Raw genomic sequence first — 12,802 nt, 5'->3', positions numbered from 1 at the left:
GTGGTTTGCTGCACATCATGGGTAGTTTATCAGCCAGACCAATGGCAATCCAGACCAATGGCAAGGACAAGCAGAACCTTGGCTGATGGAGTTGCCTGATCGATACTGAAGCATCCCCTTTCACTAGGGACTGCGAGTCCACAAACGGCTGGAACTTTCTTGTTGTTGGGTTGGGTCGTTGCCTTAATTCTGATCTCCTTTGGATGTGGGTTAGTATTCTTGGTTGCAAGTGATGGAAGCCCCGCTGGAATCACCTTCAGCCCCAGATGGATCTGATTGACTCTTGCCACTGGACACACTGTCCTAGCAAAGCTGTGGCTGAGTCTGGGTGTTCAGATGAAGTCAGTATATGCTTCTTCCCACATCTCGTCTCTGCTTTCTTCTTGGTTGGTGTCATTCTCAGAATGCTCCATTACATCCAATCAGCTTAGCAACCCCTGCAAAAAAGCAAGCTTCTTTTCTTAATGCTGCCGGCAGGAGTCTGGAAGTGAGTATCATTGCACCGACCTAGGGTCTCGTGCCTGTCCATGAGTCAGTCACTGTGGCGGGGGCATGGGGTGCTCTACTAGGCCCTTCCCTGGAGTCAGGGTGGCATCAGCTCCTTCCAGGCTAGTGGGCAGAGAATGAGAGAAAGGGATGGTTCGGCACTGGAAAGTGAAGAAGAGGAATGGACCCCCAGCAGGCAGACGTTCACCTGCTCTTGGTATGTTCAACTTTTGCCTAAGATCGTGCTGATTATTTTCAGAGCTCAGGGCACATTATGGCCAGATTCATTTTCTCAGAATATTATACTCATCGTATCACCCTTTGAGGCACCCGTTGTGTCAGGTCTAAAGTTCCTCCAGGCCTTCTGAGTGCTCCAGGCTCCATGCCCACCTGTCCAGCTTGGGAGCATAGATAGAGACCCTCTAACCCCAGCTGGCGAGCCAGGAGCATCCTTGGTAGGCAGACAGCAGTTTTCGTGGAGATGTGAAGGATGAGCGGTTGTTCCAGGTAGTCGGGGGCTGGAAGAGGGGACGCCGCAGGCAGAGGACACAGCGTCTGGGAAGCCTGCAGGGGGGAGGCAGGCTGTTAGGTGAGGGGAGCAGTCAGGGCAAGAGGGGGTAGAGGACCCGAGTGAAGAGCCGTGGGACGGGAGAGGCCACAGAGCCCAGGTCCTGCTGAGGAATCCAGACACCAGGCTGAGAGCAAGCGGGGAGCCGCGTGCTCTGGTCTGGCCTGAGTTTGGAGGCTGAGCTGGAGGGGTGCCCCCTCAGGACGCCTGCTGTCTCCTATTGACAGTCAGTGAGGGTAGCACCGCCATAACCCAGGGATGTTTCTCGGGCCTTTTCACACTGATGGCCCTTCTCTCACTCACTCTTACACACCCCTCACCTGTCTGCACCTGTGCTCTCTCCGATGCCTGTCTGTTGGTAGGACTCTGCACTAGTACTGCCACGCCCTGGGTTCACTCCCTGATCACACTCACAGTGAGCCACGTGGCGCAACCGTGAAAAAAGTAACCCCCACAGATCTCACTAATTCTTCCATAAAAATCGCTCTGGCAACTTCAGCCGACAAGACATTCCCGCCCTCTCTGACTTCTCCTGCTCTCTCCTCCGCTGTCCCACTCAGCACAACATCGTGTGAGCTTCTCATCGCCAAAGGTTCGACCAGCTGGAGGTGCTCTGGGCGCTTCAGGCTGGATCTCAGATCTCAGCTGTGAGTCAGATCCCCAGCACGGCTGGCTGGAGTTCCTCAGGCATATCCTTTCACGGTCGGAAATGATCTTGAATTGTGTGTGTTTGTTTCTCCCAGATTTGACCGTGAGCCTCATGAGGACAGAGACCTGGGCGGCTTGTTCCCCAGGGAATTATCGGATGCCAGCATAGGGCCTGGCACACGGTAAAAGATCAACAGGGGTTTGTCATAGGACATACAAAAGAGGCAAGTGCTGGCCTGCCTTTTCTTGTTTTTTTTTAAAAAATTAATTAATTAATTAATTTTAATTGGAGGCTAATTACAGTATTGTGGTGGTTTTACCATACATTGGTGGCCTTCCCTGGTGGCTCAGAGGATGAAGCATCTGCCTGCAATGCAGGAGACCTGGGTTCGATCCCTGGGTTGGGAAGATCCCCTGGAGAAGGAAATGGCAACCCACTCCAGTATTCTTGCCTGGAGAATCCCATGGACAGAGGAGCCTGGCGGGCTACAGTCCACTGGGTCGCAAAGAGTCGGACACAACTGAGCGACTTCATTTCACTTACCATACATTGACATGAATCAGCCACGGGTGTACATGTGACCCCCCACCCCGTCCCGAACCCCCCTCCCACTCCCTCCCCACCCCATCCCTCAGGGTTGTCCCAGTGCACCAGCTTTGGGTGCCCTGCTTCATGCATCGAACCTGGACTGGTCATCTATTTCACATATGGTAATATACATGTTTCAATGCTATTCTCTCGAATCGTCCCACCCTCGCCTTCCCCACAGAGTCCAAAAGTCTGTTCTTTACATCTGTGTCTCTTTTGCTGTCTCGCATATAGGGTCATTGTTACCATCTTTCTAAATTCCATTTATATGTGTTAATATACTGTATTGGTGTTTCTCTTTCTGACTTAGTTCACTCTGTGTAACAGGCTCCAGTTTCATCCACCTCATTAGAACTGATTCAAATGCATTCTTTTTAATGGCTGAGTAATACTCCATTGTGTATATGTACCACAGCTTTCTTATCCATTCATCTGCTGATGGACATCTAGGTTGCTTCTGTGTCCTAGCTATTGTAAACAGTGCTGCGATGAACATTGGGGTACATGTGTCTCTTTCAATTCTGGTTTCCTCAGTGTGTATGCCCAGCAGTGGAATTGCTGGGTTGTATGGCAGATGACACCACCGTTATGGCAGAAAGTGAAGAGGAACTAAAAAGCCTTTTGATGAAAGTGAAAGAGGAGAGTGAAAAAGTTGGCTTAAAGCTCAACATTCAGAAAACGAAGATCATGGCATCTGGTCCCATCACTTCATGGCAGATAGATGGGGAAACAGTGGAAACAGTGTCAGACTTTATTTTTTTGGGCTCCAAAATCACTGCATATGATGATTGCAGCCATGAAATTAAAAGATGCTTACTCCTTGGAAGGAAAGTTATGACCAACCTACATAGCATATTGAAAATCAGAGATATTACTTTGCCAACAAAGGTCCATCTAGTCGAGGCTATGGTTTTCCCAGTAGTCATAAATGGATGTGAGAGTTGGACTGTGAAGAAAGCTGAGCGCCAAAGAATTGATGCCTTTGAACTGTGGTTTTGGAGAAGACTGTTGAGAGTCCCTTGGACTGCAAGGAGATCCAACCAGTCTATCCTAAAGGAGATCAGTCCTGGGTGTTCATTGGAAGGACTGATGCTGAAGCTGAAACTCCAATACTTTGGCCACCTCATGCAAAGAGTTGACTCATTGGAAAAGACTCTGATGCTGGGAGGGATTGGGGGCAGGAGGAGAAGGGGACAACCGAAGATGAGATGGCTGGATGGCATCACCGACTCGATGGACATGAGTTTGAGTGAACTCCGGGAGTTGGTGATGGACAGGGAGGCCTGGCGTGCTGCAGTCCATGGGGTCACAAAGAGTTGGACACGACTGAGCAACTGAACTGAACTGATGGCAGTTCTATTTCCAGTTTTTTAGGGAATCTGCACACTGTTCTCCATAGTGGCTGTACTAGTTTGCATTCTCACCAACAGCGTAAGAGTGTTTCCTTTTCTCCACACCTCTCCAGCATTTATTGTTTGTAGACTTTTTGATAGCAGCCATTCTGACCAGCCTGAGATGGCACCTCATTGTGGTTTTGATTTGCATTTCTCTGATCATGAGTGATGTTGAGCATCTTTTCATGTGTGTGTTAGCCATCTGTATGTCTTCTTTGGAGAAATGTCTGTTTAGTTCTTTGGCCTGTTTTTTGGGTCGTTTATTTTTCTAGTATTGAGTTGCATGAGCTGCTTGTATATTTTCGAGATTAATTCTTTGCCAGTTGCTTCATTTGCTATTATTTTCTCCCATTCTGAAGGCTGTCTTTTTACCTTGCTTATAGTATCCTTTGTTGTGCAAAAGCTTTTAAGTTTAATTAGGTCCCGTTTGTTTATTTTTGCTTTTATCTCCATTACTCTGTGGCCTGCCTTTTCTTAACAACAGTTTGCTCTTGCCTGTTTGGGCACAGGGCCTGGGCTGGAGCTGTGACCTTTTCTAGGGCTGAAATGCTCCCCGGCATCTCAGACCCAGCCTCATTCGCTGGCCCAGTTTGACATCTTTCAGAGGTGATTCACTGGGAGAGGCACCGCCCATGACACCTTCTCCTAATCTTCTAGCCTGCGTCCACCCTGCCTGGAGCTGCTTCTTGTCCTGCTGGCCAGAGGGCTGGATGCTGACCAAGTGGAGGTTTTCAGGACACAGAATGGGACCCTCTGGGAAGTGTCTGCCCTGGTGCTGAGGAGGCCAAACAGCCCCAGGCTCCATGTCCCCCAACCCCAGACATTGTTATCTGGGGGGTGGGGTTTGTTTTGGGGAAGTAGATTCCTAGCCCCGCCCAGGCCCTGTCCTTCCTCTCACGGTAACTGACACAAAAGTGCATGGTGCTTGTTCAGTTGCTAAGTCACGTCTGACTCTTTGTCACCCCATGGACTGCAGCACGCCGAGATCCTCTGTGCTCCTCTTTCTCCTGGAGTTTGCTCAAATTCATGTCCATTGAGTTGGTGATGCTGTCTAGCCATCTCATCCTCTGTCACCCCCTTCTCCTTTTGCCTTCAGTCTTTCCCAGCATCAGGGTCTTTTCCAATGAGTTGGCTCTTCAAACCAGGTGGCCAAAGTATTGGAGCTTCAACTTCAGCATCAGTCCTTCCATTGAATATTCAAGGTTGATTTCCTTTAGGATCAACTGGTTTGATTTCCTTGCAGTGCATGATACAAGTCATAAAACTTGTATGAACTTCAGCTTAGTATGTCTGCCTCTGAAGTGGATATAATTACTATTTACTGTGATGGTGTAACTTGGAGAATAAGTAAGTCTCTTGAGGAAGCAGGGTCCGTGGAGGAGGGATCTGTCTCTTGTCAGAGTCCTTGGGGACGAGCCTGGCGTGTGGCATGCACGCTGGTAACAGGCTGCCGTGTTTCTGTCTCCAGGCATTTCCAACTCCAGCTTGTCTCTCAGAGTAGACTTGGCTCCTGTGCGAAAGTTTGAAATTGAGATTCTACATTTCTGCAGAATGTCCGCTGGAGACATGATAATGCTGGCTGTCTTCCAGAGAAGCGGCATAAGGGTCCGTGATAAGGACTTAAGATCAGATGCATGTGGCCATGCCTTTTTGGTTTGTTGTGTACGTCTTGGGTGCTAGGCGTTCGCCACTTCATGGACGCGCTTGACTAATAAAAGTGTTTGAGTCGTTGTTTGCATCTTCTGCGTTACGATGGTTATAAGCGTGGGGTCACGGCCTGGGCGCCCTGGCCCTGTGTCGGGACTCCGGGCGGATCCTGGGCCCCAGGGCATCAGCCCAGCAGGATTGTTGTGCGGGTTTATGAGTGAGCTCATCTGAGGCCCTCGGAATGGAGACCTGGCAATAGGAGGCTGTGACTGTCTCTCTGATGATGGTGGTTAAAATGGACACACACAGAGTCTGAGAGAAACTGTTGTTGTCATAACAGTTATTATCATTGTAAGAGAACAGTCTGCCACTCTGTCCTTAGAAACTGGTCAACACAGAACAGCAGCCTTGCAGGTGGAGATGTGGTGATGTCATGACGCTGTGGTTCATTTCTGAGGCTCAGCATGAGAGTGGCTGCTGTGTGTCCTTTCAGTGGTGTGCTATGTAGCCACTACTGATGCTTGTGGACAGTTACCAGTGACAGAGATGTTTTTATTTTAGCCGGAGGCAGGAAGGAAGATGGGCATGGTAGCAGACATCCAGCATGAGCTCAAGTATCTCATGGACAGAGGAGCCTGGCAGGGGCTATAGTGCATAGGGTCGCAAAGAGTCGGACACGAGCGAAGAGGCTTAGCACACACGCACACGAGCTCAAGAATGTAGATTCCGTAGCAAAGAAGAAGACCCAAGGAAATACACTGCAACTCCAGCAGTGGTCATCTCTTTTTTGTTGTTGTTGAAGTTTCCAATCTTTCTAAAATAGTGTTATGTTTAAAACCAGAAAGTTATTATATTAATATTGTATTAGTGTCTCTGAGGTAGTTGAATTATTTGATCTTCCAAAGCTCTGGCATTAGATGCAACATTAAAATATTAATTTTTCATCCAGTCAGCTTTCTTTTTTCCCTTCACCACATTTAAGCAAACATATATCGAGGGGTTCTCCCTAAAATGTGGCCTGAAACCGTGTGCTTGGGCATTGTGGTGGCAAAAGAATGAACCAGTGGCAGTGGAAATTTAGAGCTTGAGATCTGGTGGGTGTTTGCATCCACCAACAACAAACATTTAGAAAATGAATATTTTAAAGCACTCCCATTTACAGCGGCATCAAAAAGCCCATCAAACACCTAGGAATAAATCTAACAAAAGATGCGCAAGCCCCCATCCAGCAAACCTTGAAGGAAATGTAAATGTCATCATGTTACACTTTAAAAAAGATGTCAGTTCTCTCCATATTTAGCTAGAGATTTAGGGCAGTCTTAAAGGAAATCTTAGCAGATATTTTTTTGTGGAAATTGAGAAGGTGATTTTAAAATGTATATGGAAATTGAAAGGGGCAAGAATAGCCAATATAATAATGGGGAAAAAAAAGGGAAGAAGTTGGAAGACATCACATTGCAAGATTTATTTATAAGGCTTCAGTGACCAGATAGCATGGTATTGGCACAAAGGTAAACAAACAGATCAGCAGAACTAGAGCATCCAGAAAGAGTCCCATGTGTGGTCACCTGATTAACAACAAAGTCGACATTGGTGTCCTTTGGAGAAATGAGAACGTTTCCAGTATATGATGCCGAATCAACTAGATTGCCGTAGGGGAAAAATGAATTTTGGCTGATATCTTAGGCTATACAGAAAAGTGAGTTTCAGGTGTGCTCTGAGTCAGAATGTGAAAGATAAAACAATACCTTTTTAAAAGAAAAAAACAGTATTTCTTCATGACCTTGGGGTAGGTAAGGATTTCTTCAGGTTGATACAAAAAGCACTATCCAAGGGAAAGATTGATAAATTGGACCACATTAAAATTTGGAACTTTGGCTCATCAAAAGACCACTGTAAAGAGAGTAAAAAGGCAAGCTGCATTTAGAGAAAACATTTGCCATAGGTATATATCCAGTAGGGCCTTCCCCGGTGGCTCAGAGGGTAAAGCGTCTGCCTGCAATGCGGGAGACCCAGGTTCGATCCCTGGAGAAGGACGTGGCAACCCACTCCAGTGTTCTTGCCTGGAGAATCCCATGGAAGAGGAGCTTGGCGGGCTACAGTCCATGGGGTCACAAAGAGTCCGACACGACTGAGCGACTTCACTTGACTTAACTTTCATGTATCCAGTAAGGGTTTTGTATTCAGAATGCATAAATTCCATAAAATTAATAAGAAAAAAGGTTCTCTACCTAGTAAAAAGTGGGCAAAAAACTCACACAGGCACCTCACAAAGGAGGGTATTTAGAGGACTCTGAACATGTGAAAAGACACCCACCTTCAGTCCTGGTCACGTGAGACCCTGGTGCTGCATCACCACTTGCCAGCAGACGGCGCCACTGAGAAAGGCAGAGAGCCGCAAGCTCTGCGGAGGTGGGGGGTGGGCAGGAGCCCTCAGACAGCTTCTCCCCCGAGGCTGTGGATGAGCTGCTGAGTGCCCCTCAGGTCCCTTCCTGGCCTGTGCGTTGCTAGCAAGCTGTGGGTCCCCAGGTTACTGGGAGTATGAGGGTCACAGGAAGGCCCACCTGCACACAGGGCCAGGCATGCAGGCCATGCAGCCATGCGTGGGAGTGCCAAGAATCCTCTTTTGAGAACTTAACACCCCACCCTCACCCTGGGTTTGTCTATAAGGGCCTCCTCATAGTTACTAGAGTTTCTTTCAGGGATTATTTGGTGAAGGCAATGATAACAACAGTAATAGCTAGCACTCCTGTCACGCATGGGAACTGCCAGGTTGGTTATCTACCTTTTAACTTGGTTTTTCCTAAGACACGGTAATAGGTACTAAAGGATTCACGTGCTGCTGCTGCTCCCATTTTACAGGTGAGATAACTGAGATACACACAATAAGTCACTTGCTTGATGTCACACAGCTCATACCAGACTCCCCACTTCCTGCTCCGGTTTCTCTGGACCTTCTTAGAACTCCTGCCATGAAGTCTTCTTTTCATGACTGTGTGGATCCAGCCTGCCTGTCCTTCCTATGTTCGTGGAATATTCCTTGCAGAGTTTAAATAATGGTTTTGACAGTGGCGCTCCCCAGAACAGCCACAGGGTGGTAATGGCAGTAGCTGGTAGCCCTGCCTCCTTTGAGCACTTTCTCTGTGCCAGGCGCAGGGCTTGGCTTTTTCAGCGTGTCATCACAGAATCTCTGGAACAATCCAGCAAGGAGGCCTTGACTGCTGTAGACCCCGGGCCCCAGAGAAGTGAAATGCCTCATTGAAGGCCATGCGCAGCAGGCGACAGGGCCAGGAATCAAGCCCAGGTCTCTCTGTTGGGGCCAAAGGTTTGAACTCTTCACTGCTGCTCTTTGCCACTACTTGCTGTGTTTAACTCCTTGACTCTGTTTTGTCTTGTATACTCTGATCTACCTTTTATCTGTGAAAATGGGCCCCCCCAAGTCCCATTCCCCACTCCCATGTATTGAGCACCTACAGTGTATCAGACATTCTGGAGTCTTTTGGGGTCAACAGGGTCAGTAAGATGATGTTCCTGACCTCAAGGAACTCAGGTCTCGTGCAGGAGGCAGATCACTGCAGATCAGAGTGGTCTGTGCAGCAGCAAATGCATCTGGTACAGAAGTGACAGAGAGGAGGGAGCAATCAAATCCACTGGGGCAGGAGAGCGGGAGGGAGGTTCTTGAAGAGGGCTTCACTGAGAGGTGACTGAGCTGGGTTTTGACATATGCGTAAGAGTTTGCTGGTTGGTTAGGACCTTGGCAAGCTGAGCTAGCCTCAGTCTGCAGGCCCAGGACACACTCTCTTAAAAGCTGAGCCAGGCAGCGCTCCCAGGGTGTCAGCCAGGGTGCTGGTCCCCGCGCTGCTCAGGAATGGCCTCTGCAATTCTCTTGCCCGTCAGGATGAGGCCGGGCCTCTGGTCTCTGCACGTGCAGGTGGGTGAGGAACCTCGTCATCGCCCCTCGAACCCACTCCATTTCCAGCTGCACACAGCGGGTAAGATCACTGCCCTTGAACTGCAGGCCACCCACTTCATCTGAGCTATCAGTCCTGCGCAAGAGGACTAGGGCATTCCAAGGGCGATCGTGGTAGCTTGTGATTTGTGCCTGGCTCTGGGCCCCATCCTCCCTGACCTGTGACTCCAGGTCTCATCTCTGCAGCAGCCAGACAGCAGCTCTTAGGCGTTTGGCGCTGAGCTGTGCGTCTCCATTGGTTCCAGTGGCCTCAGAATCACCTGAGAGTGTGAAAAAGGCCGCCACCTGGCCTTCCCTCTGTGCCCTTGCACTTGAGTCTCCGGTGGGCTCTGTCCCCGCTTTGTCCCACTGTCGAGGCCGTTCTCTTGCCCACACTGGAGCGTGAGCATGCCTGTCTTCAAAAGCTTGGCAGTCTTGCCTCAGTTCGGGTTGGTAAGTCGCTGGTTATGTAACAGTTCGAAGTGTCGTCTGCCTTTTTTCTCGAGTGGTGAGTTATGTCTCCTCTGAATGGGAATTGTGCTAACCACCGAGTCTGAAAAACACCCAGCCAAATTGTCCCTAACACGTCACTCATGGTCCCTGGGCCTGGCTTCCGTTTCAGCTGGTCACCTGTAGTTCTCTTTTCTTTCCTTCCTCTCAGGTATCTGTACCACGTGTTGACCAAAAATACCACCGTCACAGAACAGAACAGGAACCTGCTGGTGGAGACCATCCGATCCATCACCGAGATCCTGATCTGGGGGGATCAGAATGACAGCTCTGTGTTTGAGTAAGGGTGTCCTTTTGGTTTTTGATCCTTCTTCTCCCTTTGCATGTTTTTCTAAATGCGAGCCATGAGTCATTCCCGATGACGTCAGGGTTTGACGCCAGTTTGGTCCTGCACCGTTTTCTCTTTCTCTCTCTCAAATGTCCTTGAAACACTGTAGAAATGCCTGCTGAAAACGGGCAAGTTATGGAAATGAGTGTCCCTGGAGAAATCTAAAAATGTCATGGATAATTTTCCAAGTAATGTCTGATTATCTCCCCCAAAGGAAAGAGGAAATGTCTTGGGTGTTAGATTCCAAGTGAACTGAAAAGACCCTTCCCTGGGGTGAGGGTGGGGGTGGGGGACGCTAAGGGTTCGCGGCAGTTGTGCTTACTGGTGGCTGGTCACAGTGCTGAGCTCCTGATGAGGTGATCCTCCTGTGAGGAAGTCTCCCGACTCCCCCAAGGTGGAGGACCTGCTGCAGTCCCCCCCTTCATCCCCACCCCCGCAGATGTCTATGCTCAAGGGCGCGCAGCTGCTGAGTGAAGAAGCAGTGGCTCACGCCCAAAGTCCGTGGAGGAGTTTCTCCTCACTCTCACACTTCCTTGGCGAACAGTCTTAGGCCTGCCTCAGTTTCCTCATCGTTCAGTGAGAGAGGGCAAGTTCCTTGCCCAGTGCCTGGCACAGAGTAGGCACTCGAGAAATATTAGCAAGTGATCATTTTAGAAGGTGCCCCTACTGGATAATTAAGAAGCAAAGGCAAACCCATGCACTGCTTTCCCCAACAGACCTGTCCCAACGTCTGAACGCAGAAGGACTGGGGTTGTGACAACCACCAAACACAGATTTTATTTTTATATAAACTAATCTCAATTGTAGCTATGGAGGCCACTCAGTAAAACCACTTAAAACAAATACAGGTATTCCCTTTCCAACCCGGCTTCCTTATTAGATATTCTGATTTTCTGGCTAGTTCTGTGTTTTCATCAGTGAGGTTTTCATCAGATGGAGCTACTTGTGGAAAATGCAAATTGTGTGAAATACAGACCTGTGACACTGCTTGGGTTCCCTAAGGAAAACCTGAGTAATAAACAGGTGTTGCTTGTAAGCAGGACGAGTTGCCGTTCAGGATCTGTGGGGATTTTACTGTTTGTTGGTTGCTTGGTATCTGTTTATGGAAATGAGAGAGACGCTTGGGCTAAAGATTAGAAACCGTGTCATCTTTACTCAGTTCAGTTCAGTGCTCAGTCGTGTCTGACTCTTTGCGACCTCATGGACTGCAGCACGCCAGGCTGCTCTGTCCATCACCAACTCCTGGAGCTTGCTCAAACTCATATCCATTGAGTCAGTGATGCCGTCCAACCATCTCATCCACTGTCATCCCCTTCTCCTCCCGCCTTCAATCTTTCCCAGCATCAGGGTCTTTTCTAGTGAGTCAGTTCTTCACATCAGGTGGCCAGGGTATTGGAGTTTCAGCCTTAGCATCAGTCCTTCCAATGAATATTCAGGACTGATCTCCTTTAGGATGGACTGGTTGGATCTCCTTGCAGTCCAAGGGACTCTCAAGAGTCTTCTCCAACACCACAGTTCAAAAGCATCAATTCTTCGGCGCTCAGCTTTCTTTATGGTCCAACTCTCACATCCATATATGACTACTGGAAAAACCACAGTCTTGACTAGACGGATCTTTGTCAGCAAAGTAATGTCTCTGCTTTTGAATATGCTGTCTAGGTTAGTCATACCTTTTCTTCAAAGGAGCAGGCGTCTTAATTTCATGGCTGCCAGTTACCATCTGCAGTGATTTTGGAGCCCAAGAAAAGAAAGTTTCTCACTGTATTCATGGTTTCCCCATTTATTTGCCATGAAGTGATAGGACTGGATGCCATGATCTTCATTTTCTGAATGTTGAGTTTTAAGCCAGCTTTGTCACTCTCCTCTTTCACTTTCATCAAGAGGCTCTTCAGTTTGTCTTCGCTTCCTGCCATAAGGGTGGTGTCATCTGCATATCGGAGGGTATTGATGTGCATGGTGTACTCTGCATATAAGTTAAATAGGCAGGATGACAATATACAGCCTTGATGTACCCCTTTCCCAATTTTGAACCAGTCTTTTATTCCATGACCAGTTCCAACTGTTGCTTCTTGACCTGCATGCAGATTTCTCAGGAAGCAGGTGAGGTGGTCTAGTATTCCCATCTGTTTAAGAATTTTCCAGTTTGTTGTGATCCACTCAGTCAAAGGCTTGTGTAGTCAGTAAAGCAGAAGTGGGAGAAGGCAATGGCACCCCATACTGGTACTCTTGCCTGGAAAATCCCATGGACAGAGGAACCTGGTAGGCTGCAGTCCATGGGATCTCGAAGAGTCGGACATGACTGAGTGACTTCACTTTCACTTTTCACTTTCATGCATTGGAGAAGAAAATGGCAACTCACTCCAGTGTTCTTGCCTGGAGAATCCCAGGAATGGCGGAGCCTGGTGGGCTGCCATCTATGGGGTCGCACAGAGTTGGACATGACTGAAGTGACTTAGCAAAGCAGAAGTAGGTGTTTTTCTGGAATTCGCTTGCTTTTTCTATGATTCATTGGATGTTGGCAATTTGATTTCTGGTTCCTCTGCCTTTTCTAAATCCAGCTTGAACATCTGGAACTTCTTGGTTCATGTACTGTTGAAGCCTGGCTTGGAGAATTTTGAGCATTACTTTACTAGCATATGAAATGAGTGCAATTGTGCAGTAGTTTGAACATTCTTTGGCATTG

The 12,802-nt window shown here is 48.3% G+C and overlaps 1 protein-coding gene across 6 annotated transcripts in view; it reads left to right on the top strand.

Annotated features, from left to right (window-relative positions):
- CLEC16A (C-type lectin domain containing 16A) overlaps positions 1–12,802 on the top strand; it is a 237,908-nt gene that overhangs the window by 3,719 nt on the left and 221,387 nt on the right. For 5 of the 6 annotated variants that reach the window (XM_052636153.1, XM_052636156.1, XM_052636152.1 and 2 more), the window contains exon 2: positions 9,943–10,071. The exons of the other annotated variant lie outside the window; for it this stretch is intronic. In XM_052636153.1, coding sequence (XP_052492113.1) covers positions 9,943–10,071 — 129 coding nt within the window. The remainder of the gene's footprint in view (positions 1–9,942; positions 10,072–12,802) is intronic. 6 annotated transcript variants of the gene reach the window in all.

The sequence above is a fragment of the Budorcas taxicolor genome, chromosome 2 (assembly GCF_023091745.1).
Source record: "Budorcas taxicolor isolate Tak-1 chromosome 2, Takin1.1, whole genome shotgun sequence".
NCBI lineage: Eukaryota > Metazoa > Chordata > Mammalia > Artiodactyla > Bovidae > Budorcas > Budorcas taxicolor.
The sequence above is the reverse complement of the archived record's forward strand: the minus strand, read 5'-3'. Positions and strand labels throughout refer to the sequence as shown.